This window comes from Perissodus microlepis, chromosome 7, assembly GCF_051167445.1.
Source record: "Perissodus microlepis isolate ML-2025 ecotype Zambia chromosome 7, ASM5116744v1, whole genome shotgun sequence".
Lineage (NCBI taxonomy): Eukaryota > Metazoa > Chordata > Actinopteri > Cichliformes > Cichlidae > Perissodus > Perissodus microlepis.
The window spans coordinates 8,156,672-8,184,342 of record NC_140467.1 but is presented as its reverse complement, the minus strand read 5'-3'; the positions used below and the strand labels follow the sequence as shown (position 1 = coordinate 8,184,342).

Sequence of the window (27,671 nt, the reverse complement as noted above, 5' to 3'; positions counted from 1 at the left end):
TCTCCACCAACTCTGACTTAAAGTAAATGGAGTGTAAAGTTTGAGATCTCGCAACAGACAAGTTAAAAAATAAAACATCAGAATAAAATAAACACCGCAGACAAAAGATAAAGTCCACACTCCATTTAATCCTTTATAACTTGGGAGGTATTTGGCAAACATAGCGACTAATAGAGATAATGAGTTGGAGTTCAGCAGCTTTGACTGCTGATGGTTAGGCTCTAAATGTTGTGGATGACTGATGGTGTCTTTAGTGCCTGTGTGTCAGGGAAGAGTGTGAAGTATTATCTAGCAGTGGGTCTCAGTTAGTGATTAATGACTTTTGGCAAGTGTCTTTATTTGTTAATCAAACATGAATTAAGAAGTGTTCCTGTAACTGTCTGGCTCAGATGGCATCCATCCAACCAAAACAGATCTGTGTGAAAAGGGATTTTTATATTTATTTTCATAAAATCACATTTTTAGGACATGATAAACAAAAACACATCAAGTTGATTAATCTTAAAATTAAGCTGAGGTCACTTATTCTTGCGCTGTGACATTAAATTCATGTTACTTGCTAACTAACACAACTGCAGATTTTTAATAAAACTATGTATTTATTTATTTATTAGTTAGTATCTCGACTTAGTATAGCAGGGATCAAGCACCAGAACCATTTGATCCTACATTTCCCACAAAACTTCCCATCATGCATTGGTCATTAGTCATCCCCTGACTGGTAAAATAAGCTCGTGACTTCCAAACTCCGTGCCTAAAGTTGGCAACACGAACTTCCCATAAAAACTTCCAATGAAACGCTGAGGTCTAAAGTGTTTTCTCAGATTTTAGGAGGCTCCTGCAAATCCACAGCCAACTGTAGGGCGCACGACCGTTTTCACAGTATTACGGTAATTAGTAAACGGTAAGTGGAGTTTTATCCAAAATGTCGAAAACGTTTTAATTTCTTTCTTCAGAGTTTTCCCGCCCGTGATCTGCATTTGTGTAATAAATAATTGTAATCGTCTCCACCGACAAAAATAATACTTAAAAATGAGAACCCTGATGATCTATGAGACTGATTGTTTTGCGCTACAGATGAATTTCGTAAACATCTATGTGAAAATGACGCAGACTTTAGCGGGGGACGCTGATGCTTTTAAGCCTTTGTCTCCCTCCCTCCCTGCCTGCCTGTCTCCACACAGCCTCCTCCCCCTCTGAACAAACTGGATGACCATCCCCGGATCACCCTGACTCCATCAGAGTCACAGCGCGGTTCAGTGGGTGCGGATCGGGACGCGCAGCGGGGAGCTTCGAGCATTTCGGATTAAAAACCAGCGCCAGCTATGAACACCTACAGCATTAAGCAGAAGTAAACGGAGCTGTGTCACACCGTCAACACAACGCATCGAGGATGAACACCGCCGCCGCCACAGGATCGGCTTCTTGCCGTTTCGCCCACTATTTTGTTGTGTGTGGAGTGGACACGGAGACGGGCCTGGAGCCGGACGATGGAGCAGGTAGATGATATTTAAGGACAAAAAGACACACCCGCCAATACACAGATACGCAGCATGTTATGTCGGATGACAGCATTAGCCAGGTTATACATTTAGTAATTCATATAGGCCTATTTGTGTTGCCCAATTGTGTCTCTGTTTGTGTGGGGAGGGGTGACAGCCATTTAAATATGATTTTTCTTCTCCCTGTCAGTGCTCTAAATAATATGTGTGAGCAGCCTGTGCAGAATATCCTCAAATATATGAAAAATGTGATAAATATAAGGTTATATTTGGGCAGGATTTGTACATGTCTCTGAGCATGTAGTATTAGTTGGACGGGAAAGCAAAGACAAATGATGTGCATTGTATCATTTCCCAATCAGTCTTAAGCCATTGAAAGGAATATTTCTGATATATTGTCTTTTGTATCCCAGGTGCGGTCTGTTTATATTATACCCCTGTTTAGGACACATCACTTGGCGGCTGTGTTCATTGGTTTTTTTTCATCATATTTTCAGTCTAGTATTATGTCACATTAGATTTTATTTTATGGTTTCTGCAAGTCATCTACTGCTACACCTGCCTCGGGATCACAGGAGAGAAAGGGCAGAATCGAGGGAAAACAGCAGCGTCCTAATTCTGCTCGTTAAAGCTGTAACACAGCTGGAACATCCAGGCAGGGCTGTTTGCTCCCAGAATACACTGCTCTGTGAATCAAAAAGCACTGATTAATCCACGTGATTTGGGGTGGTCTCAAACAGAAAGTGACCCATCATTCTTATTTTCCTCTTTTAACCAAGAAGGTGAAAGGGATGTGATGTCATATTTTTGGCTGCGGTGAAGTCTCCTTATCTCAGTTGCTTATTGGGGTTTATTTGTGGTTGACAAGACTCTAAGAAATAGAGAAATATCAGGTGGCGTCACCTCCTTTTGCAGCCAGTTGTTTACACTGAGCTGAGAACAACTCTGCCCAGGAGGCTCGTGTGACGTGCGCTGCGGTGTTTGTGAAAAAATGGTCACATCACAGGTGTGCTGAATACCTTGAGTGTCACTTCCAGATCTGGAGCAGCAGTCACACCCTGTATTCTCCTCATCTCTGGAGCAGCTGTTGTGAAACAGCTCCACATGGGGGGGCTTTTAGCAGACATGCATGTTATGTTTTTTTGCTCTTTGTTTTGTTTTGTTTTAAAGCTCTAATTAACCACTGGGTTAGAAAGCTGCCTCCTTGGCTACTGTGTCTGAGCTACACCATTGTACTTATGTAACAGCAGGTCATCGCAGACCCATCGCTGCAGGGGGGCTCTGCTCCTTTAAAGGATTTCTCTCCCTGTGTGAGGGTTTTTCTCCTTTACTCACAAGTATTCCACAAGTTATAGTCCACTATGTGCTCTAAATGTGTCCTATATACAGTTCCTCTTTCTGTGAGAGTGTGTAATTGGTGAATGCCCACCGAGAGACAATCTGCCCTTGTTAGCCTCTCAATACATGCCACTGTGTTTCTGCAGCCTAATCAGATTTCACATGACGTTGCCTGTTGGAATGCTGAATGGCCGACACTTCAGCGCCCGTGCAGGCGCGATGATGGTCACATAGGGGAGAGATATGACATCAGTGGAGTAGTCTCTGATCGCACAGAGCGAGCTTTATTGTGCAGGGAGATGTAAAGCCTATATCTCATTATATAATTAGACATTCTGCTTGATTCATTTGTTTTTTCAACATATTTTTAGGCACTCGGTGCTTACTTTGTTCCTGAGCTTCAAGTCTAAGATAAAAACCAAAATTTCTTTTCTTTTTTTGGTCGTGCGAGTCACCTTCAGTGGTCAGGCGCATCAGTGGTGGAGTGATTTAAAGTGTCATCAGTCAGTACCAGCTGACACGCCTGTCATTTTAATATCTCTCTACTTTTTATGCCTGCTCATGTAATGGTGTGATGAATGGGACAGCAAAGGTAATTTAGTTGGTGAAAGTGATGGATGTCTGTCTTTATTGGCTGCTCACTGGTGGCTGATGGAGTTGGCCTGTTTTAGGGATAGTGGAATGAATATGAAACACTAAAAACAAGACACGGCTGATATTAAAGTGACCATTGTAATGAATTTGGGTACTTGGATGAGACATTCGTCACTATTTTTGTGACAAATCGGTGTGAAAATGACAGTTATTCTCATGCCTACAGATGATGTAAAGCATCCAGCACATTTCTTGGATCTAGTGAGTCTGTTAATGTGCTAATTACAGGCCTTTAAGCTTTCATTCAAACACTAAAACAAACCTCCCTCCACTCCACTCCACTCCACCTCCCCTTGCTCTGTTACCCCGTGAAACACACACAGGCTGCATTTACGTCTGTGAAAGCTGTTTGGTGGGAACCCGTGTCAGGAGGAGAGCCGGGGGGTGGCGGTTTAATTAGGTCAGCTGATAAAACCCAGGCTGACGTAACCTGTGGCAAGCACAAAAGCTTTGTCTTGATGGCGATCATCGAGGCCACGGCGGAAATGGAAACCATGGCAACTCCTTCAGCGATGCTCAGTTGTGCCTCTCAGCGCCGACACTAATTTGTATTCTTAGTAAAGAACACTGCCATTCCCTCCCCGCGTCACTTTCATCCATTAGCTGTCTCCCACCTACCGGTCTGAGTCAGTTTGACTTGAAGTGGCTCGCTCCTCGCTCTGCCTGCAGCGCAGTTTCTTGAGGTGGCGTGCGTCATTTCGTGGGCAGGTGATGTGGATGTTCCTGAAGGGTCGAATGAGTGCTGCAGAGCTGGTTTGGCATTTACAGATGATTTTGTTCTTGTGCAGCAATTCCAGTGAATGTCTCTGAGAGTTGATGGTGTACTAGTAAAGCAGGGAACACAAAGAAGAGTACTGTTCAAGGGCTTCCCCCTTAGAAAGAGGATAAATAATGAAAGTACCTCGGTGATTACCCTCCGTGAATCATACACCCGTTTTTTTTTATTTTATTTATTCATTTATTTATTTATTTGCTGCAGCTTCATCTACTCGCACAGACAGCATTTTGTATGTAACCCGAGCTACAAGCTGACACATGGTGCCGAGATTTAAAAAGGAGATACTTTAACCACACGAGGCAATGCATGTGTTCACTGCAGCAATTTATGTGGGATATAGTTCTCTTGCATGCACTTTGAATTCAGCACCTCTTATCAGTTTAAAGAGTTCCCTCCTGCAGTGTCAGGGATGAGGATTGTTGCATTGCTTTTCTTTATGCCAATGAGTTGAGTTACATAACTCTTGGAGGGGCTTTTCCCACTTTGCTGCAGCACATGAACTTCTTTTTAGTATCTGTCAAGGTTGTCCTGGTCGTTTTTCATTAATCAAAGCTGCTGTCATGTTCTGATGCCCTCTGGTCTGTCCTTTCTGTCTCATTATGAATTCTGGTTCAGCATCGATCAAGGTCACCCTGCATTAATAGAATAACCTCTTTACTCAATTTGTCTGTCTGTCTGTCTTTCAGGTGAGGGCTTTGAGCACAGCCCTGTTCGACGGTCCTTCAAATCGAAGGTTTTGGCTCATTACCCTGAAAATACAGACAGGAACCCCTTCAATAAAGATGCTGTCAACATGGTGAGATGTTGGATTGCACAGTGTTGGTCATTTTCTGTTACATCTGCAGCTGAAGGACAAGATGTGCCTGTTAGAAGGCCAAATGATTTTGTTGCTCTTCCAGAGAATAATGGAAGAGGCAAAGTCAGCTGGAGGGAAGTGTAATAGGAGTTACGTGCTGGCTTATTTTCTGCCCCTTTTCATCAGAGTCTTGTTTTCATCTAAACATGCAAAACAGGTCCGGATGATGAGAGCAGCATCAGCCTCACAGTTACATGAGTAATGAGACGGAGTGGAATCAGTGTTGGTTTGTTCTAGACCATTTCATATATTGTGCAAAAGCACCTTCCTCTGGCTTTGCTTTACTTTTTGGGGTCTTTTTAAGCATGTCATTTTATGTAGCTAATCCACACTTTTTTCCCCCCACTCCTCAGGCCAGGGGTCGATTTTTGCTCTGACATTTTTAGGACAAAATCAAGCCTATGCTAGCACAAGAATATTTAAAATAATTGCCATTTTTGATGGTGGCAAACTTTTTATCTTTAGTTTTATCAGGTAGAAGTGTCTTCTTTGCAAACATCAGCATCCTCCATGCTGATGTTTGCTGTTGTATATTTTGGTTTAACCCTCCATTTATATACGTTTTGAGGTCGGTATTGAACATTGTCACTCTGTACTAAAACATCTCTTGTTTTCTCTCCTCTGTCCTCCAGCTCTGCATGCCCAGAGGGCTGTCCTTTCGCACTCAAGCAGACAGACTCGATCCTCAGTTTCACTCGTTTACGATTTCTTTCGACGATGGCACGCGTTCCTACGGCTTTGTTCACACCTTCTACGAGGAGGTGACCAGTCCTCAGATTATCACTGCCATGCAGACACTCTGTCAGATGCACCATGTAGAGCACCACTCCTCTTCATTGGCCTCCTCTCCCTCGTCCTCATCTTCCTCTGCCTCCTCACCCTCTACCTCCAGTATGGACTCACTTGCGAGCAGCTTGGATGAGTCAGACGCTGAGTCTCTGGCTGGGGTGTCTGGCTGCCTCGGATGTGTAGGCTCCTTCGATCCAACGCGAGACACCCTGTATGTGTCCAAAGCCCTCTGCCTCGTCACGCCGCTCCCTTTTCTTCAAGCTTCACGACAGTTTCTGGTTCAGCTTCACCAGGCTGTGACGTCACAGACAGCCCCACCACTCCCTCTAGAGAGCTACATCCATAACATCTTGTACGAGGTGCCGTTGCCTCCACCTGGAAGGTCGCTGAGGTTCCACGGGGTGCAAGGGCCCATCCTTTGCCAGCGGCCCGGGCCAGGTGAGCTTCCTTTGGGGGAGTATCCTCTTGGAGATGCGTTCTCCCTCCTGGGTGTGGACAGCATGGTGAAACTACTTACCTGTGCACTTCTGGAGACACAGGTCCTGCTTTACTCTTCAGGTAAGCACTGAAATTACAGATTTTATGCATGCAAGATATTTTGGCATGTAACAGGAAAAGCAAAGCTGTAATTAGGAAAATAAATGACAGCTGAGTTTCACGCAGCTGCTTCAGTTTCAAGCTCCTGGTGCTGTGCGTGCTTGCTTTATGTCCATGTGTTGACTTATTGGGACAAATCAACAAAGCCCTTGTTCATAAAATGTGTTGTTTCATACTATGACCACCACAATCATCATTAGGAGTCGTGATTTGGAGGCTCAGCCACCATGTTAGGTTTTTCTTAGTGGCCAAGTTTGGACAAGAGGGTTAGGGTTAGATAGGGAGTGCTACGTTATCAGTTAATGCCAATTAATTTGGTTAGATAGCTGCATCCATAGACTGTATGGGGACAGATACCTGCCATGGTAAGTAACAGACAAGGTAAATAATATAATGTGTAACTTCAAGCTTAAGTAGTTTTTAAAGGGACGATTTCAATAAAAAAACTAACTGCAACATAAATTCGCTGTAGATCCTAAAGCCATAAAAGGCTTTTATTGCTGTAAAGTTGGCATTTTAACACAGGTGTCTGCAGGGATAGACTACAGACTGTACATAAAAGATGGACATCATCACTGTGATGTCACCCACTGGTTTCTAAACTCTGTATTTTGATTTTTGAAGCATCTGTGTTAGTGCTTTGGTCACAATCGTGTTAGTGTTTAGGAACCAGAAGTGACCATATTTGGGCAAAAGGGTGGAGAGTTAACATGTCACTCAGAGATCATATCAAGTCTGTTTGTTGACGGTTAAAATATTGACTTAACTTTTGAAGCGCACACATGTTGGATATGAAAAACATATATAATGACACCTTTGAACTCTAATAATAATGACTGCACATACAGAAAAGCAGCTGTTCTTTGTATTTAACACAATAATATGACATGAAGCCTGCAAGTTGTTTGTCCTAAAACAAAAAGTAGTGGGATATGTGTGCATAGTTCTAGGATCGAGGGGGTGCTGGGTTTGACAGATGGGTTTTTGTGGGTAAATGTTGGAAGCTCTGACAGTGCAGCTTAGTGATATGGTGATGAGACCTCCAGAGTCATTAACTGTGCTGTGTAACAGGAATATGAATGAGCTCAGAGACGGCGTAACGCTTTGTTCGGATGTCTCTGTATACAGACTACCAGCGTTTGATGACCGTGGCAGAGGGCATCAACACACTGCTGTTCCCATTTCAGTGGCAACACATCTACCTGCCCATCATTTCTGCACCACTACATCACCTGCTCGACGCTCCTGTGCCATTCCTGATGGGTATCCAGCGCAGAGATGGAGCTCAGCGATCCTCCCTCAATCTGCCACATGAGGTACATCACTCAGAGGGAAGATTATGCGTAAATGTCTTTGCCGTTTCCCGTGTGAATGTACCAGTCAAAACTGCAGGATGCAGACATTTTAATAGAAGCTAAAATAAAAGGATCTAAAAATATACCATAAAACTGAGACGATCTTGCAGCCATTTGCTTATCTGCTCCATGGTTCATGGAGCGCACCCTTTGCCTCCAGCATGTCGAACTGGGATGATGCATTTCCTCTGAGCTGCCTCCCCCTTTCAAATCCAATCCTGCATCCCAGATCACTTTATGCTGCATGAATATCTTGCCTCTGAAGCTTCTTTGAAGTCTCTCTGCCCCAGAAAAGAGGCAGCGGTAAGACAGCTCTGAGGGGATGAAAGCAAAAGTGCAGAGCTCCAAAAATGCAGAATAATGGAGCTGGATGAATTATTAAACAGAATTAGAGCTCACCACTTATTTCCCCCAAGGCCCTGCAATTTGAAGAAAATGAGGAACATCTTAATCATACATATTTGAGTGTTTGCAGTTAATTAGTAGTCCTTCATTTTGATATGCATTAAAAAATCCAGTGTGTCCACTGATCCGGAGAATAATCAGGAAACAGAGCATAACTTAATTCTGGTGAAATAAACGTTTGTGTAGTCTCTGAATGTGAAACAACCCTCCCCGACTTTTCTTTCTCCTCTTCGTCTTGTTTGGATTAAAGATGTGTTTAAAAACAAAACCAAACACTTGGAAGTGATGGCACTAGAAGGAAGGATGAAGCTGAACAGAGTCGACTTTAATAGTCCATTCTGCAGTTCATCTCCCCTGAGGCTAAAAACTCACTGCCGGAGGTCACTGCTGAAGGTCGTGTGGCTGCTGACTGTCGAGCACTGCTGAGCTCCGCTGCTGCTTACAGAGGCAGTTTTAAAAAAATAATCTTTCTGTGGTTTGTTGCTTGGCAACTTTATGGGCACATTTGTTTTTTTATTTTTTTGCAAAGGTTTCACATCGCTATCGCCGACTGATATTGCACTTTCCACATTGTCTCCTGTTGCAACGATAACAGATAATCTTTCACATGCTAATATCCTGTTTGCGTTTTTGCGCTTATCAAAGTGAAATGCTAAGAATCTATTAATTGTGTGTAAATCTCCATCTCAGAGCTTAATTAGAGGGTAAAGCTCAGCTCACTCTGTCTGGATGAGATAACTGTCTGTACATTGTGACAGGATAAACCTATTATGATTATCTGATTGACGGCCAAACTGAAAATTGTTTGTCGTGTTGTAACTGTCTGGTTTGTCTCGTATTCTAACACAGGCTAACCTGTGCTTCGTGGACATTGACAACCACTGCGTCGAAGCTCCTGAAGACCTTCCCCAGTTTCCGGATCAGACTGAACTCATTCAGGAACTGAGTGAGGTGTTGTTGCAATTTGGGCTGCCTCCACAGGGCGGTGTGATCGCTAAGCCCACGACCACCTCTTCCTCCTCCCCTCGGCTAAGAAGCCTGGTGCTGGAGGATCTGATGGAGGACAGAAGGAACGGGAACCTCGGAGGCGAGGAGTTGGCGGTGCTGGAGAGGCTGCAGGCTTTGGCGAGGAGGTGTGGAGGAGGAAAGATGTCAGATGGAGGGAAGACGCTGGGACACGTGTTTGAGGAGGAGGAGGAAGAACTGAAGGCTGCAAAGCTGAATATTCAGCTGAGGGAGGTGTTTGCAGGACGTTTTGCTGCAATGTTTGGCAGATATGATGACTTCGTCATCCACAGCGCTCTGGATTTGGACTCTTGGTTGACCAACCGAGAGGGGATGTTCAACTTTGATAAGGTACTTTAGTGGATGACTGACTGATAGATTGCATTTATCTGAAATAAGTCATATTATTGTTATATCTTCATTCAGTAAACCCCTGCTTTTCAATGTTTTAGGGTTCCTTTCTCTCCGTTCAGCCAGCGAGCCACTTGCACTTCTTGTCCCGGTTCTTGGAGACATCCATGTTTTCTTCTTTTGTGGATGGGAAGGCTATATCTCGCTGGGCAGACAGGGAGCCACTACAGCAGCTGTTCGACAGCCGTTTAGAGCGAGAACGACTGTATGACACGGGGAGCGAGGATTCCTGTAGTTGTCTTTACAGGAAATGCACTACCCTCTTTGAATCAGGTACTGTGAAGGTGCCCAGGATCACAAAGGGATGGGGGGGGGGAAGTGCCATGAAACATTTTACATGTTCTTATAAGTCTTATTATTATTATTATTATTATTATTATTATTATTATTATTATTATAAATACTGTACTGTCCAACAAGGAGCACATACAAACACCAGTTTAGATGTTGGCGTCCTAATGAGAGCTGACTTTATTTTCATAGATATTCATGCAAATTAGACAGTAAAGTTTATATGCTGAGATAAGTTATTAGCTCCTGTAAGTTTAATGGAGCTCTGACAAGCGCTAATATATATGCATACACAAATAAAGGAGCCTCATCATAATTTTAATATTTACATATAGTAATTTAAATAAGCTGGACATGCTAATGAAACCCTGTGATAAGCCACTGGTAACATATATTCATTATTATTATTAATATTAATAAATCTTTCCTTTAAATGGGTAATGTCATTGCAAAGAGGGACTTGCGTATTAAAAAAATTAAATTAAATTAGAAAAAAAACTACAGTTTAAGGACACACACACACACATAAAGCATAAATATACAGTATATTTTCTGACAATAAACACAGTTTTTTTTTGGGGGGGGGGTTTAGATATTTTATGAAAATGATACTTGTAAACTAATGGAATAGCAAAAATGTTCTGAATCACATTTAGTGTTATATTAGATCATCTCAATACATATTTGAGATTCAGGTATTTGTTTTAGTTTGATATTAAAAACCACCATTTGCTAGCAAAGGTTAGTGCTGCTCTCCCAAGGTGTGGGGTAGGATTAGGGTTAAGACTTTGATCCCAGAGGGTTAAGGAAGGACCACTGTAGTATTTCTTATAGGACAAACTGAGAGTGAAACGTGCTAGTGCACTGTGGCGCACCGAGGCTTCAAAGAAGGTGGGAAATGCATGCATATAAACAATGTCAGCTTGATCAAGTCCAGACAAAAAAATGCAAAAAAAAATGTAAAGTCGTTCCAGGTGGGTCTTAGAAGTATTTATAACACTCAGCACAGTTCCAGTTTTATAAACATCAAGGGTTTAGATGTTGAAAGTAGGCTGGATACTTTCAGGTGACTGAGTGAGTTTCATACACTGTGTTTTACTAGACTTCAAAACAAGCACAAATTGTATAGTTTATGCATTGCATATGGAGGTAAGGAGGACCAGGAGTGGACCCCTGTGGAACACCTATGATAATACAAGGGGGGCACTGAGTTTTATCTGAAACCCTTTATTAGACTCTTCCATACCAGCTGAACGCAGTTATTTCAGTACAATAGCATGATCACATGGTTTAGATAGGTCTGTAAAATGTGTAAAATATCCATGACTTTAGTTGTATTTTAAGTAGATGCCTGAGGCTGTTTCACCAATGTTTTTCCAGAATATAATTAGGATATAGCAAAAATATTAAACGAAATCTGAGAAAAATTATGCAATGAAGCTGGATGCCAGATTTCGCAGAGGGAATCTGCAAATCTGACACCATCTGCCCGTCTGTTTGGGTTTATATGGTGATTATGCTGCTTGGCCTTTCTCTCCCTTTTGTGATAAGCACTGAGGATTTTGCATGAACTGTGCTTAGGGGGATTCTTGCACCAGGTTATGCAGCCATATAAACTGTAATTCATTCAACATTACTGAAACGAAATAAAAACCAAATTACCTGGTGGATAATTGGAACGCAAAAAGCAATGGGATCGAATGAAATGTAAGGGGGAAAAGATGGGTAGAACTAGTAAATTAGAGAAGAATTAGGCACATGCTGGTCTGTGAGCATTATATAAGCAGAGGACAGCGGGACTCTGTGTCCTGTGAAAACTGCTGCAAAGCTGCAGCTTTGAAGTGGTGCCAGCCTTTCATCTCTGTGGCTGGTCTGTGGCATTGTTCATAATTCACAAAGTCCATACGTTAGACTCCAGAATAACATAACATGGTTACTTTCTTTTATACTGTATTAGGATGTTATGCACAAGCCATTCATGGAAATAACTAATTGAATTGAAATGCGAAATCCCTTTAAAAATTAATTAATTAATTAATACAAATGAAAACAAACAAAAAAAAATAAATAAATGTTTTTTGTTCACTTTTTTCTCTGCAGGTCAGGCCATCGAGCGGAGGCTGCTGAAGGCTGACCACACAGCCATACACCCCCACCTGCTGGACATGAGGATTGGCCAGGGTCGTCATCACCCGGGCTACTTCCCTAAGCTGCAGGCGGATGTCCTTGCCCAGGCACAGAACACCAACAAGTGAGATTCGTTTCCTGCTGTTATTAAGATTAAATTAAATTCTGTTTCTAGTGAGTAATGAAAATAATTAACACTTTATTTCCAGGCGTGACTGGTTTACTCTGACTTGTGTAAAATTATGGATTTTATTTTGCTGTGTCATCAGGTGGTCCAGTCGTGTCACAGCCTCTCGTAGGTCTGAACCCAAGAGATCCACAGTTTCTGATCAGTCAGGAGTGGACAACGAGCAGAGACAGGTACCTACAGTGTGTGTGTCAAAAAACACACACACAGATTAGCATGCAGGCTTCAAGGGGTGTGTGTCTAATATGTTACCTGTTTAACAGAAATACACCTTTGCGAGGAAGAATCTCCGCCAGTCTAAATTACTTGACCTGACGCCTCAAGCTATCACTCAGACGCACCGGGAGTTTGTTGATGGGCTGCTCAGCGAGTGTCGTCTAAAGGTAAGCGCTCTCGTTAGGTGCTTAAAATAGGAATGTTCCTAATTATTTTACTCAAGGTTAATGCAAAAATCTTCTTCTTTTTAGACCAAACGGATGCTGAAGGAAAGGATGGGGAAGGAGAGTGTGGAACTGGGTCAGGGAGAGGCCAGCATCACAGGCCTGCAGGAAAACACACTCATCCACGGCCTGTGTGACCTGCTGGAGAGAACATGGGGCCACGGTCTGCAGGTGAAACAGGTGAGCTCACGTGGCATGCTAAGACCGCGCTGTATGTCTCCATGTGAAGAGACTGCCTAGAAAAATGTCTGGAACGGCAGATGATTGCATGCATGCTGGAAATTAACTACTGCTTATTGTGAACAGGGGAAGTCTGCTCTTTGGTCCCATTTGCTTCACTACCAAGCTGCCCAGGGTAAGACGGAGGCACCAGCTGAGTCTCCAGGTCAGAGCACAGCCCCCCATCTGTACTGAGCTACTTTTGGAAATCACTGAAATAAGAATGGACTTATAATTGGTGCTTTTTCTGCCTTTTCAGGATCTAACTGTTCAGACCAGAGAACAGTTGATGATGGCGCTTTGCCCCTGAGAGGATCGTTAATACAGGATATGAGGTAATGAGGCAGTTGATGAAAGGGGCTTTTAGTTTTCTAGATGAGCTCAGAGGACATTATTAGTGTAAAAGTTGAATATTGCAGCTCCTTTTAGCCTGTCTGTCGTTCTTCCAGGTTTATCCAGACCATGAGTGAGGGTCTGTCTGATGTGGGTCAGGCCCGAGCCTGGATCCACCTGGCTCTAGAGAAGAAAATGCTATCCCAGCACCTCAAAGAGCTGCTCACAAATCAGGAGCTGCTCCGGTAAGAATTCACAGTTGATAAATAAACAGAAATATTGCTTTTTATTCATTTAGTTTGTAGTATCACTGATATTGTTCTCTCTTGGGCCCCTGACAGGCAGCTGTACAAACCTCATGCATTCCTGCTCTGCGAGGAAGAAAGGGAGCAGTTTTTGTTCCACCTGCTCTCTCTCAACACCGTGGACTACCTCTGCTTTACACGCGTCTTCACCTCAGTCTGTAAGTCGTGCGAGCTTTAACAGCAGAAAATTTTTTCTTTTGTGCTGTTTATTACGACAACCACGCTAACTTCCTCCTTATTAACATGGATTAAAAGTGTTCCTGCAAAAAGACCCTCCCTCCAGACATCAAAGAGAAAACATGAAACTTAATGCGAAAATATATTGCAAGAAGAGTTGGGCAATTCAAGAAGTGGATAAAAAAAGAGGGACAAATGCATAAAACGTGATTTTGCGTGTCTCTCTCTAGGTATTCCATATCGTGTTGTTATAATACCCATGAAGAAGCTGAGCATCGCCATGGCAACAGTTGATCCTTGGGTGTGTGTGTCAGGAGAGTTGGGCGATTCTGGAGTTAGACAGATCCCAAAGAATACACAAGAAATTTTTTTCCAGGTTGGTATTCATCCCTCTGTTGTAACATCACAGCCGATGGAGACACAAACACAGAGAGCTACTCTTACTGTGATTTGTGGTTTTGATTTCAGTGCAAGAACCTGGGCAGGCTGAGCACTCTGCAGCTGGGACAGGAGAACTCGGGCCTGCTGGCCAAGTGTCTCATTGACTGTGTGATGGTGTACAATGAGATTACAGGGCACACCTACAAGTAAGATTCGTCCTCTGATATTCTTCGGTCGTTGAAAGCTGCATTTGACCTCGCACAGCATTTGATACTATGTTTATGAACATCAGCTCACAGGCTGAAAATGTGTTAAACATATAATAAAGGCTAGATGATCCAGCTGTTCAAAATCTGATGTCTGAACTCTCTAAACACTTTAACCCAAAGGTTGCTTAGAAAAGCTGATGTAGAAAGTATGTAGCTGTTTTATGCAGAGCAAAAAGACTCTGTGAATTTGAATTTTCAAACCACTTTGATAGCTGAAGTTACATTATCTATAATAGGGGTTTTTTTTTTCTTTCGTTTTGACCCTAATGACTGCCTCAAGTTAAAACACAAAACAGTAGCAGATAATAGAAGGCTCCCCCTTCAGCCAAATCCTTAATTTTATTTATTTTTTTATGTAGTCTTTATTCATTTTTAAAATCTTGAATACAATGTAACGCTCCGTCTTTGTTTCTTGGAAGGTTCCCTTGCGGCCGATGGCTTGGTAAAGGCGTGGGGGACGGCAGCTTGGAAAGAGTCCTCATTGGTCAGCTGGTGTCACCTGGTGCGGAGGAGGATGCTGGAAGGTTGACAGGGACACCTCCTCCGGAGCTGGCCTCTCCTTCTCAGAGTGTGCGGACAGTCCTCGGATCACTTGGCAGCCGTAGCAGTACGTCCTGACAAAGAACACATTCTTTAGCACAATAGTTGACCTACTTGTTGAACGAGCAGATGATTCTGTTCCTGGATCACCTTTCTGTTCCCCTCTTAGTTTCATTATTCATCCTCGTGTTCCTGTTGCTAACTGCACTTCATTCATCTTCTCAGGGATGCTGTTTGTTGAAGTACAAGAGGACATGAGGGAGGCGGTAAATAACCTTGTGAAGCATTTCCACAAACCTGAACAAGAGGTGTGTGTATGCGTGTGTGAGACAAGTGCTATATTCGTTTTACTTGCCGGCTCACTAAGCTGAAAGGGTGACAAAATAGTTAATGCGGGCAGGAGAATATTTGCAGCAACTGTCAGCCTCCCGCTGTGTTATTTTTATCTATAACATGGTTCATTACCCCGGCCTCTCCAGCGCGGGCCTCATTTGTTTCTCTTGTGTATCAGGCTAGCCTTTCTCATCTCCGTTAAATGCACAGCAGAGACCTGATGCATCACTTGAGTTTGGCTATAAAAGGCTTCTAATTCATTTTAATAACGTCTTTAGTACACAAGCTTTAATGTACATGCATACGTTCTGTTCTGTTTACTTTAACAAATATGAGACTGTTATAAACAGTAACATGAGCTTTTGTTTGAAGTAGGTCTATTAACTCTCTGCTCCCATTTCTATCACCCCAGAGGGGAAACCTGACAGTCTTGCTGTGTGGTGAAGGAGGTCTGGTGCTTTGCTTGGAGAAGTTCCTCCTCCATGGTCTCAAATCCAACCGACTTTTTCAGAGGAATGTGTTCGTTTGGGACTTTGTGGGTAAGTGTAAATCAAAGAGGTGACGTCTATTTCCTGTCTTAGTTTGCAACTTCCTCAAGTTGCAAACTAAACTAAAAGGGGCCACCAATGCTTTCCCACAGAAAAGGCCGTGGCTTCCATGGAGACTGCTGATCAGATGGGTGACCTGCACGGATCAACACTGACAAAGGGCCCGCCCTGCGACCTGCTGTGCCACTACGTCAGTGCCATCAACGCCTCTCCTAGAAATATTGGAAAAGAGGGCAAATTCCAGCTGTTTGTCTGTCTGGGAATTAGGTGAGCAGATTTTGAAACTCCCTTTGAAATCTGAATTGATGTTGTAAGAAAACATTTTGCAAGACACCCTTGTTCCTCAGGTGGAAGATGTTGTTAAAGCAATCACAGGCAGGAAGGTTATTTTCTTTTCTATTCTTTTATATAAAGCAGAATAATTTAAGCGGTCGTCATTGTCGTTGTCGTCGTCTTCTTCTTCTTCTGCTTTTGGCCAGATCATCTGTATCCATCTCACCCTGTCCCTAGCATCCTCCTCTGTCACACCAACCATCTGCATGTCCTCCTTCACTACATACATGAATCTTCTCTGTGGTCTTCCTCTTTTTTTTCTTCCCTGGCATCTCCAAATTTAATGTCCTTTCTTCCACATATCCGCTGTCCCTCCTGTGGACATGTCTAAATCATCTGGCCTCTTAACTTTGTGTTCAAACTGCTTAAACTGAGCTGTCCTTCAGATGCACTCATTTTTAATCTTGTCTGTCTGAGTCACTCCCATTGAAGATCTTAGTATCTTCAGCTCCACCTCCATTTGTTTCCCGTTTGTGCTACCACCTTCAAACCATACATCGTAGCAGGTTGCAATGATAACAGTATAGTAGCTCAAGAATATTATTAAAGTTTAAAAATCATAGTTGACGCCCTGAATACAATTGACCTTGCAGTGCTTGAAAGCTTCATCACGTTCTACAAACTTTATTTATGACCCCGTTATTGACCATCGGTGTTCTCGTCTTGGCAGGGACCGGCTTCTCTCTCTGTGGCTCCCCCTGCTGGCAGACTGTCCCCTCGCAGCTCGGACATACGAGGACGGTGCTCTGCTGCGGGACCGTGCTGCTGTGCACTCCCTCTCTCGCATGCTGCACACACTAAATGATTTTGCCATCACTCTGGAGACAGCACTGGTTAAAGGAGTTGACCTCTGACCTCTGAGTTTAGCAGCTACGCTGATGGATTCAGATATTCATCTTCCCAAGAGTGGGGAAGGGAGGTACATTCGGACATTTGGCGAAATGTGACTCTGTCATATCATCACGATCAGCAAAATGGACAGTGAGCTAGACAAAACCGCTGGCAACTCAAGCACCAAACATATTGCCTTGTTCACTGATGTACATGTCTTATATACTCTGATTGCTTCAGGAAATAGTCCTGTGCTTGTTTACACTGTGAAGTTCTGTTTCCTCGAGGAGAACTGGAGGGTCATTAATAAACTCACATCTACAGTCAATATTTTCCCTGCTCACGTCATTTATACTGTACCTAACACGAGGATAACCATACCTGTCCTACTGCTGTGTTGTTTGCACTTGAATTTTAAACTAAGCACATGCATGGCCAGAATATGTTTTTTTTTTTTTTGTTTTTTTTTTTTTATGTCTTTTGGTGTTGTATTCTCAAACGTCAGTTCTCAGGCCTTATTGTTATTACTATTATTACCATAATTATTTTTGATTTCATTTGATATTTTAGCAAATGTAGTCAAAACAAATTATTCTACCCCTCTATAATGTTAAATTTATATATATATATATATATATATTATGCTATTATTATACTGTGTAATGTCTGGCCTGTTTCTCATTGTTTATTTCAGTTTGGGGTCACATGTGACGCAGAGTTGTGCTCACGAAATCCTCAGTTGGTAAAACACTGGAACCAAACTGGTGTCCTAGTTGTGTCAGTTTAAATAGTCCTTGTCATTTTGTCAGAAAGCCCCCCCCCTCCCCTTCACCTCTCTCTGATTGTAAATATTTTGCTTCATCAGATCTTTGATAGGATTGTTTCATCCTTCCATCCCATGTTCCTATTTGTTGTTGGTGTACTGAATTTGTGACATATTTTTTTCCTCTACAAAGGCATCTTGTTTGTGTCTGCGTAACAACAATGGATCCCACTCCAGACACACTCTCTCGTGTGGACAGTAGTCATGCTGTTTTGTTTTTAAGCTCTTCAATTGTCTACAAAAAAAGGGAGAGAGGGGAAAAAAATCAGACAATGAATAGAGTACATGTTCTCAAAACCGCTAGGTATTATGTTGATGTTGCATCCAATTAAACAGTTGAGGAATTATGAAAAATGCTGTCTCCTGCACTATCCCGCAAGCACTATGTAACCTATGATGACCAAGCCTCTTTTCTCCTTTAAATACAGATTAGAGAAAGCAATAAATAATGAACTGTTATTTATGAAGTGTGTGGTCAAGATTAAAGTTAAAATTGAAATAAGTGCCATTTGTTGGTGTTTTTTGTGACGCTTATCTGAAATAGCTGATGAGACTCTTGGATTAAAATGATTGCCAGCTATTAAAAGGTTGACTTTACTACTATTACACTGATGCTGATGAAGAATCTTGCTCTTGTAAACTTGGTAAATGTAAAAACAAAAATACAACTATGTGATTTTTTTTTTTTTGTTTGTTTTGTTTTGTTTTTTTATACTCAAGGCGCTAATATTTTTTTTTAATTTCTGCATTGCTGTTAGCCTTAAACTGACCACTGGATGGAGACTAACGTTCACCCACCTTTTATTTACTACTAATCTGATCCGTTCAAATCAACAAAAAGCCCCATTGCCGTGCAAGACGCCAAGCCCCCTGAAAAACCGTAGGCCCCCAGACGAGCCATCTGGCGTCCTGTAGTAAAACAACAGGCACCGCCCCCTTGCTTACATTCTCCAATGTGCCATAGCAACCGGGGCCGAGCCCCCTGTTCCCGCGCAATGTTCCCATCCTTATAAGGCCAGTAGAATGCAGACGCACGCATACGTCACACGTCGTTTATGTAAATAGTTTGATTGAAGAAAAAGAAAAAAAAAAGACCTCTTCTCTACTCTGAAATGGAGGTGTGGATACCACGCATGCGCACAATTGTCCACAACTCTAGTCCCGTCCACAAGCGCAGACATCAACAAGAGAGCGGGTTACCGATGAGGGTAGATGTTCATAAGTCACAGCGTAAAGACGCGGTATTCGGACTGTTATTACTTTGGATCAGCTCCACACAACTCGCAGAAAGGTAACGGCTGTCTGTGTTCGTCTGGCCTCGTCTTTAAAAAGCCTTTTAAAAGTGTTCGCCGCGCTTTTCAGGGCCGTAATTCAGAAACAAGCTTCGAGATGTCTCACGAACAATTGCTCTTTTTTTATTTTTAAGGCCTGCTGCGCGGACCCGACTTGGTGGTCAGCGGTATTTGTAGGTCACCTTAGAAACAACGAAACTAACCGGGCAAAGTGGGAGGAAAGCGGGAAAAGCGCAAATGTGCGTTTAAAATGCGTTTGAAGGGGCTTTCACGTGCGGGCACGAAGAGGAGCAGGGGGGATGGCTGCTGGTGCTCGTGCTCCTGCTGTTATTATTATGGGTTGGCTCGGCGCATTTCGGCGACAGTTTATCGGTAATGTAAACGTGGTAAAGTGGGTTAATGTGAGCGTCTGGGCTGCAAATGTGTTCTTGTACAGAAGGAGACAAGCGTGGATGCAGTGTGCCGCACATTTTCTGCCTGCTAGACAAGCCAAGTTGAACCTCTCACGCCCACCCGGAGCGGAGATGCGTCTCAGCACGCGGCCACCGCTGTCAACAAAACCGCTCCCGCGAGCGCAAAGTAATCCCCAACCAAAGCAGGAAAGCCAAGCTGGATAAAAAAATGTGGTTTGTGGGAGAAACCGGAGAGAAAAGCGACTTTCCGAGAGCCGCCGCTTTGAACTTGCCGCACATGTAGCCGATTGTGGACTGTTGCAGTGACGCGGCTCTGGAATAACAAAGAGTAAAGATCAAATTACACATTTATTTCAGAGCAGCTCCCCTTTAACACCAAGCCCGCCGATTTTATTTGTTATTTTTTGTGCTCTCGAAACACGTTAGTCCGAGTTTATCCCTTAGCATAAAGTTGAGGTATAAACTCGGCATCGTGGAAGCGGAGGATGGTCATCATAAAATGGGTGCGCATGAAGCAGGTCGTGTGGCATGCCATGCTTCCTCGCTGGCGGAGTGGGCGGTGAAAATTGGCGACTTGCACTTTTCTCTCGATGAAAAAGAGGACATTGCTCGGTGTCTTCTTTTATTCTGAAAGGCGAGGGTATTATTCGTGCGAGTTCGGCAGCTTTTCGTGGTGATTTTTCTTTCTTTTTAGCGTTTGTTTTAAATGTTGCAGTTTTTGCGGAAAATCGCATCACACCCCCTTCGCCACATTGCCTCCGCCTTTGAAGTGTGTTGCCATGTTGAGTTGCGTCACGTACTGTATTTTGCTGCAGAGATCGTCTGTAATTTACAGATGAGGCACGCGAAGGGTAGAAACAAATTAGTTTCTACCCTTTATTATTTAGTTTTATTATTTAAATTGCTTGGTTACGGGGTATTTTTTTTGAATGAATGCTGCTTTCTTAGCTTTCTAAGCGCAGGTTAGGTGCACGTCTTGTTTAAAAGGACTTTAGTATAGAAAAACAATGTTTGCACTTCACTACAAATAAAACTGCGCAACAGTAAAGTGCTATTGAATCTCTTCTGTTGTTATATAGGAACTATACCACGTGAAATCGTTTACAAATCAAGGTATAGCCCATTTTTTCCCACAGTTAATATATTAGCTGTGTCACAGGTGAGAATAAGTGCCAGAGTTGGTATTCCTTTCTCAATACAACTTCCTTCAAGTCGGCTTGTGTTGCTTTTTAAACTGACCTCTACACAGAAATGCCCAATATCTAGTATCTGATTTAATCATGCAGAGTGAGCGTTCTTCGCCATTTTCCTGCTCTTTTTTACTCTCTATGGCACCGCACTGTCAGAAGACCCCGAGGACTGATGGCAAGAGGAAAAAAAAGCCCAGTCTGGGGGGCGCGGCTCACAGTTTTTGCCGCAGTTCAGGTCTACATGTGCCGTGGAGATTAAATTTTGCCTAGCAACATAAATCATAATTCCTGTGCACGCTTATTACATTTCGAGTAATTTCCCCCGGACGCAGTGATGTATAATATTTTACTGGCATTTCTCTAGTAACGCGGTACACATTTTGCAGTCTGTCTTTCCACCTCCTGACGAATAACGCATCTTGTGCGGCCCGGAGGCTCGCACTGATTGCGTGCGTAAATCTTATTTTGGGTTTCCAAAACGAAGCGTGAATCCTGTGAGCGCAGCATGGTGACATTATCTGTCTGACATGCTGTCTGACTGTTGACCTACTTCCCCCACTCTGTCTCTGCTTCCATGTGGGTTAAAGCGGAGAGATGCTCCAGCAAAACTGCTTTCCGTGAACATTGTTGGCGATTAAACACATTGTTGGCGATTAAACACATTTTTGTCCGCTCACTGCAGACTTAACTGAAATTTGTGCTTCACCTCTGACCTGCACTGCAAATGTAGGGGTGAAGGGAGTATTCTCCTCCGCCCCCACCTCCTCCTGCTGCTGCAGCAGTAAACACTCGGTGCACACTGATCATATGTAAACATTTAACCCCCCTTTTTTTCTCCCCTGAATGCAGATGTTTGGCTTTCACAAGCCTAAAATGTACAGGAGTTTGGACGGCTGCTGCATCTGCCGTGCAAAGTCGTCAAGCTCTCGTTTCACAGACAGCAAGCGCTATGAGAAAGACTTCAGGAGTTGCTTTGGGTAAGAGATACACCTGAGCATGTGCGGGGCTGCAGGCAAACCATACCTGTCATGGTTTTTAGGCTGTGCACGTCATATTGATGCTAAAGATTTTCCATTTTTTCCTCCTCATCACAAACTGAAACTGTCTTCCAGACTGAGCGAAAGCCGGTCTGGAGAAATCTGTAATGCCTGCGTGCTCCTTGTGAAACGGTGGAAAAAACTTCCTGTGGGAACCAAGAAGAACTGGAACCATGTGAGTTTCAGTGCTGACAGCATGACCGGCCTATTACTTTATGGTGATGATAAAACCCAAATTATACAAATTCGTCCGGTTTCCTGTCCCTCATCCAGGTTGTTGATGCCAGAGGAGGTCCCAGCTTAAAGTTAACTTCCAGGCCCAAGAAAATAAAGTCCATCTCCAAGAAAGCACGGCCAAGCCAGATCAACAGGCTTCAGAAAGAGCTGAAAAGACACAGTGAGTAATTATGATGTATATTTGAGGAAAATGGTAAAGTCATGACAAAATAATGGCTAAAAAAAGGTAGGTTTGGAAAGGTGTTTATTTCTGTGGGATCGGGACATTAAAAATACACCAGCACACATCTGTTTGTACCACAACGTTTCAGTTTTACTTTACCTTTCCTTTCCAGGCGCACTGGATTAATGGATTGTAGTAGCACTCCTGTTACTTCATTCAGGTTTTTTCAGGTTTAAAAAAAAAAAAAAATGTCCTATTCTGTCCTCTAGACTCAGATGCCCACAGCACCACCTCCAGTGCCTCCCCTGCTCAGTCTCCCAGCTACAGCAACCTGTCAGACGAGGGGTCCGACACAGAGCTCAGCCCAGGATCCAGCCGCTCCCCCGTTTTCTCATTTCTGGACCTAACGTACTGGAAGAGGTAAGGCGGACAGTGAATCTACAGGCTTAATTTTTAGAATAATCTACTACAAGTGGTTTAACTGTGTATATAAACGTTCAAGCCTTCGCCTGCTTTACATACACGGGTGAAGCTCCCACCGATGCCCCACCCTGCCGGATTACAGTGACATTAAAGGGATTTCTTTATGTATTTAGCTTAATATTACTAACTGTTACTTGCTTACTACTGTATGTAAATAATTTTTGTTTGTTCGTTTTGGGTCATTAACTAATAGTTGCATTTATTTTTAGTGACAATTTTCCAGGTTTGTTATAAACGTATTTAGGATTTGAGTTTACTTTTACCTTCCAGACAATCTGTAATGTTTTATTGGCAGACCAGTAATCTATCAAAGCATGAAAATATATTTTACAAAAAAAACTTAAAATGTTGCCTTTTTAAAATAGATTTAATAACTGACTTTTGATCTTTGACTTGTTTTTCAATACATTTTTAAAAATTTAGTTTTTCTTAGAGCATTTTTTGTGGTGCCTGATGTTTTATCTATTAAGCCTAATGCACATTTTTTTGTTTCTCAGACAGAGAAACAACAGGAAAATGCATTCATTTCTGTCAAATACTCAATACTACCTTTAACACATGAAGTGCCATGCTAATCCAGGATAACCCAGATTCAACACTGAATGCATTTTAATGCAATGCTGTCAACAGAGTAAACACACAGAGCCATAATGGTTTCTGTCTCATTTCATGATCTGTGCAGGCAAAAGGTGTGCTGTGGAATAATCTACAAGGGGCGCTTCGGGGAGGTGCTCATCGACCCCCACCTGTTCAAACCGTGCTGCCGCAACAAACGACAACAACAACAACAACAACAACAACAGCAGCAGCAGAAGCAACAACAGCAGCAGGAGGAGGAAGAGGAGGAGGAGGACGAGGAAGAAGAGGTGGAGGCAGAGGAGGGTCGGGTGTGTGTGGAAAAATCCCAGATGGGAGAGGAAGTGAAGGAGATGGCAACTTGTGGTGAAAGTGCAGAGTCTGCTCAGCTGCATGTTGCATCGCCACCAGTCAGGAGTGAGGTGGTGGGGGAGGAAGGGTGGTAAAGTCACCCCCCCACACACACACACACATCTCTGAAGAAATCTTGAGGTGCTGTTTTTTTTCTCTCAAGCACTTATAGAAAAAAGTGGCCTCAGATTGCCTTCAGTTACAAAGCAGCTGAAAAATCCTTTCTCCATAATGAGGATTGTTGATTGCATTTAAATGATAACTTATGGACTGTTGTGTTTCTCCGTTGTCTGTCTTTACTTTGTATTTAATATTTTTGCCATCCCGACGATGGACCATCATACTCGGTGTAATTGATCTACTTTGAAATGCTGGAGCTCCACTTTGCTGGTACATTTTTATCAGATTTTATTCCAAAACGCAATACATCCACTTATTTACAGAAGAAAAGGTGCTACTTAAAGCTCACAAACACAGCTGAACCCATCTCAGTGAAGATGTTTTATAAGCATATATGTTAAGATGACTAATATAATGAGGTTAATTAATTTTGGTTTCTTTGTTCAGAGTTGATATCTGGGTTGTTTTTTTTTTGTAATGGTGGATATCTCCCGTTTTGGAATGAATGACACTTTACACTGATGGAGCACAGACCTGTACAGTAACCCTCTGTTTTTCTGTCTGCTCACGACAACATCCACTCCTAACAAAGAGTTTGTGGTTTTTAGACTGGATTAGCGTTTCTGTGTGTAAATACGTATGGGTCCCATTTGAATAAGGCCTATTCACAGCTTCAACAGCAAATACACCAGCCTTAATTATGTGTTACAGACAGCGCTAGTGTTAAATCTGCATTGGTATTAAGGAACAAAAAGGGACAGTACAAATATTTATTGTGGCCTCAGCAACACACACAGTGCATTTTTGCATGAATGGCAAGCCCACTCATCCAAAAGACCGACTGATCTGATGTATGAGTCTTCTAAAAATTGCATGGCCTTATAAAAAATTGTAAATCTTACTTTTATTTTTTTGGATCCATTTTTCTGAAGTTTTAACTTATTTTTATATGTAAAAAAAAAAAAACAAATAAAAGTGTCTTTGCATAATAATACCACACAATACAACAGCAAAACACAAAACTCGGTCTATCAGTCATTTTAGCAATATCAATATCAGTGATTTCCATTATTCCCGGGTCAGTATACGGTAAAAGACTTTATACAAGCTAAAATTCTATGCCATTGCCTCTTATATACCACAAATGTGTTGTGATATATTGCCTAATATTACTTTATTTATCAAATGAAAGCCAAAGCACATTGAAATTCACCCAATGTCAAATCAATGCAGGTTTTCTATGGACACTTGTGCTTGTCCGAGGTCATTTATATGTATGTTTTAAAAATAACACTAATATGAAATTTCATACATGTGATGTTGTAGTCAGGAGCAGCGGGTGTGTTATGTACATAAGGGGTTGGATGAGTCATATGACTCTTTATATAGGTTTCATTATTTATTTATTTCATATTTATTTGTATCCCTACTTAGAGAAGTGAATTCTTTTCATCTTTAGCTTACTCATAGTACGGTTTTATTCATCAGAAGTCAAATGTTATTCTCACGCAGGCTTTGGTTAACATTGCATTCAATTACTGGTTGTCAATATTTGTGAAATGTTGTTAAATATTTATTTGCTCATCGGTTGAGTTGCGTGCAACCTAACTTATTCTGTATCATCACTTTGGATTTTTATCATGTAGACTGAAACAGCTGATAGATTGCAACCAAACTGTACTTCTCCCTTTTTACCTTGTAGCTTAAAAATGTCACAGAATAGTAGGATACAATAGTAGGATACATAACTCTAGACTTGCATGTATTGTTGCTATGCATTTACTTAACTTACAAGTTAGACAAAATGGTTTTGTATTTTTTATACATCATGTACTTTTTTTTTTTACTTTTCCCTTAATAAAAAGTAATTTTGTGAGCTTTCTGGATGTATGGAGTGACTGAATTTATTGGTGTAAGCCGGAAAGGAAGAGAAAGAGGGACATTATCTTCTAAATATGGGCGTGCATGTCATAATTGCATTATACATATACACCTGTGTAACTGAGGCAAATCTCTAATCAGCAAGCCAGATTGCAAATGTACCACATTTCCCACCATGTTACGTATCAGTGTGAACATTTCAGCTGATCTGCTGGGATTTTCCCGCACAAACATCTCTAGGGTTTACAGATAATGATCTTAAAAAGAGACTAGCCAGTGAGTGAAAATGTCAGACTGCCTTGAGCTGATAGGAAGGCAACAGTGACTCAAATAACCACTCATCGTTACTATTAAAGTATGCAGCAGAGCATCTCTGAGTGCATAACATGTTGACCACCAAAGCAGATGGGCCACAGCAGCAGAAGACCTCAACGTGTGCCACTCCTGTCAGCTAAAAACAGCCTATTTGAAGAGGCTCACCAAAACTTGACAGTAAAAAGTTTGAAAAAATGTTGCTCTAGTTTTGCTGCAGTGGTAATGGTGGAGAGTGGTAAGGTTAGAATTTGGCATAAACAGCATGAACCCATTCTGCCTTGTATGAAAGATTCAGGCTGCTGGTGTTGTGGTGACTATTTCCTTAACACACTTTGAGCCACTTAGCACCAATTGAGTGCTGTTTAAATACCACAGCCTTCACGGGTATTGCTGCCAAACCTGTCCATTGCTTTATGACCACAGTGTACACATCTAATGGCTGATTTCCACAGGATATGTCACAAAACCAAGTCACAAAACTCAAATAATCTTTGACTGGTTTCTTGAGTATGACAAAGAGTTCATTGTACTCAAATGACCTCCACATGCATCAGATCACGATCTAGTAAATCTTTGGGATGTGGTAGAACAGGAGATTCACATCATGGATCTGCAGCTGGCAAATCTGCAGAAATTGTGTGATGTCATAATGTCAATCTGAACCAAAATATCTCAGAATTGATTGAAGCACTTTGCTGAATCTATGCCACAAAGAAGCAGTTCTGAAGCAAAAGCAGTTCTATTACACTATTACACTATTTTTTTTAAGAGAGAGAAACATAGCAGTTCAAATGTACATAAGGCTAATTATGTTGCTGCTCTTCAAGTTCACTGTAAGGCTTAAACAGAAAAGGTCATATACACTCGAAATATATTCCATGCATGCATCCTTTTTTCCTCGCATAGTTGTGCTGCAGCCTATCCTAACTGTCACCGGGCGAGAGGCGGGATATATCCCGGACAGGTCTCAAAATATGTCGTGTATTTCATTGTCACTGAAGCTTCCGTCCATGACTTGCAAACAATTATGCAATTAAGAAGTTTCTCTTCTGCAGCGACCAAAACAAAACACACTCTGTCAGAAAGTACCTTAAATAAAGAACAGCAGCTCAATAAAATAACATTATAATGACAAAAGAAGACATTTCACTAAAGTCAAAAATGATCTCAGTTAAACAGAAGAAATTGGCTGGAATCATATTAGCTCAGTAGGGGAAAAAACAAATAAAATTGCGGAAGAATGGCACGTAAAAACGAAATAAAACACAATGACGTGGCTCAGTAGAATTAAACATATCGATTTAATTTTAATTCATTGAAAAATATATAAGTGAATATAAACAGCTTATTAACGAAAACTAATGAAAAAACAACAACGAAAACAAACAAACAAAACCTTAGACCGGAAGCGTTGGTCTCGTGACAGGAACTTGAAAAACATATGGAAGTGGGTTGTTTTTGTCTCACAGCCAGGTGTCAAATATAGTCTTAATCTGCTGCGTAGTCGTCCAAACTCTACAGATAGCCATCGTCCGAGCTCAGGTAAGTGATGTAAACTTTGTAGTTGCATTTATTATTATTACGGCTCGGTAGCTAGCGTACTAATCTTGCGGTGGTTGGTTTGGGGTGCTAACAGGGAGCTGGAGGGCAGTTAAACACCGGCACAGCATGCGGTGAATAAACAATTCACAGCTGGAATTGACTGTCTCTGATTTAATTAGCGTTTACAAATCTAGCTTATTTCTTTCTCGTTGATTAAATGCCTGTGTTTACATTTCTGGATATT

At 42.1% G+C, this 27,671-nt stretch overlaps 3 protein-coding genes across 5 annotated transcripts in view; all 3 read left to right on the top strand.

Moving 5' to 3' along the window:
* The first annotated feature begins 1,174 nt into the window (after window positions 1–1,174).
* LOC146382478 (DENN domain-containing protein 5B-like) lies at window positions 1,175–17,332 on the top strand. The gene is made up of 21 exons (XM_084933125.1): window positions 1,175–1,499; window positions 4,959–5,068; window positions 5,761–6,475; window positions 7,643–7,830; window positions 9,124–9,630; window positions 9,732–9,963; window positions 12,082–12,232; window positions 12,378–12,468; window positions 12,559–12,678; window positions 12,763–12,915; window positions 13,042–13,120; window positions 13,214–13,289; window positions 13,404–13,532; window positions 13,629–13,750; window positions 14,000–14,145; window positions 14,238–14,356; window positions 14,839–15,026; window positions 15,185–15,267; window positions 15,705–15,831; window positions 15,933–16,107; window positions 16,844–17,332. Exons 1-21 carry the CDS (start codon window positions 1,394–1,396, stop codon window positions 17,025–17,027), a joined length of 3,801 nt encoding a protein of 1,266 aa, XP_084789251.1. The 5' UTR covers window positions 1,175–1,393; the 3' UTR covers window positions 17,028–17,332.
* Window positions 17,333–18,965: 1,633 nt separating this feature from the next.
* On the top strand, window positions 18,966–25,575 carry sinhcaf (SIN3-HDAC complex associated factor). Of its 2 annotated transcripts, XM_084933136.1 has the most exons (6): window positions 18,966–19,118; window positions 21,572–21,699; window positions 21,835–21,934; window positions 22,033–22,156; window positions 22,429–22,579; window positions 23,325–25,575. In XM_084933136.1, the coding sequence occupies exons 2-6, from the start codon at window positions 21,572–21,574 to the stop codon at window positions 23,662–23,664; spliced, it is 843 nt and encodes a 280-aa protein (XP_084789262.1). In that variant the 5' UTR covers window positions 18,966–19,118; the 3' UTR covers window positions 23,665–25,575. The 2 variants fall into 2 exon arrangements, with proteins under 2 accessions (XP_084789262.1, XP_084789261.1); XM_084933135.1 differs by lacking the exon at window positions 18,966–19,118 and having other exon boundaries at window positions 21,566–21,699.
* A 1,726-nt stretch (window positions 25,576–27,301) lies between these two features.
* The window catches only part of kxd1 (KxDL motif containing 1), a 2,940-nt gene continuing 2,570 nt past the window's right edge, over window positions 27,302–27,671 (top strand). Inside the window, exon 1 of one of the 2 annotated variants that reach the window (XM_084933138.1) lies at window positions 27,302–27,427. Coding sequence is in view for 1 of the 2 variants with exons in the window: in XM_084933137.1 (XP_084789263.1) it covers window positions 27,554–27,558 (5 nt within the window). In the remaining variant the exon portion in view is untranslated. Of the gene's footprint in view, window positions 27,428–27,492; window positions 27,559–27,671 lie in introns of those variants that run through there. The other variant, XM_084933137.1, reaches the window with a different exon arrangement.

Excerpts from the sequence above, each read along its gene's own strand:
- LOC146382478 (XM_084933125.1), top strand. The coding sequence starts at position 1,394 with ATGAACACCGCCGCCGCCACAGGATCGGCTTCTTGCCGTTTCGCCCAC. Across the intron at positions 13,121-13,213 it reads GGCACCAGCTGAGTCTCCAG|GATCTAACTGTTCAGACCAG; the intron begins GTCAGAGCACAG and ends CTGCCTTTTCAG. Across the intron at positions 14,357-14,838 it reads ATTACAGGGCACACCTACAA|GTTCCCTTGCGGCCGATGGC; the intron begins GTAAGATTCGTC and ends GTTTCTTGGAAG.
- sinhcaf (XM_084933135.1), top strand. The coding sequence starts at position 21,566 with ATGCAGATGTTTGGCTTTCACAAGCCTAAAATGTACAGGAGTTTGGAC. Across the intron at positions 21,700-21,834 it reads GACTTCAGGAGTTGCTTTGG|ACTGAGCGAAAGCCGGTCTG; the intron begins GTAAGAGATACA and ends ACTGTCTTCCAG. Across the intron at positions 22,580-23,324 it reads GACCTAACGTACTGGAAGAG|GCAAAAGGTGTGCTGTGGAA; the intron begins GTAAGGCGGACA and ends TGATCTGTGCAG.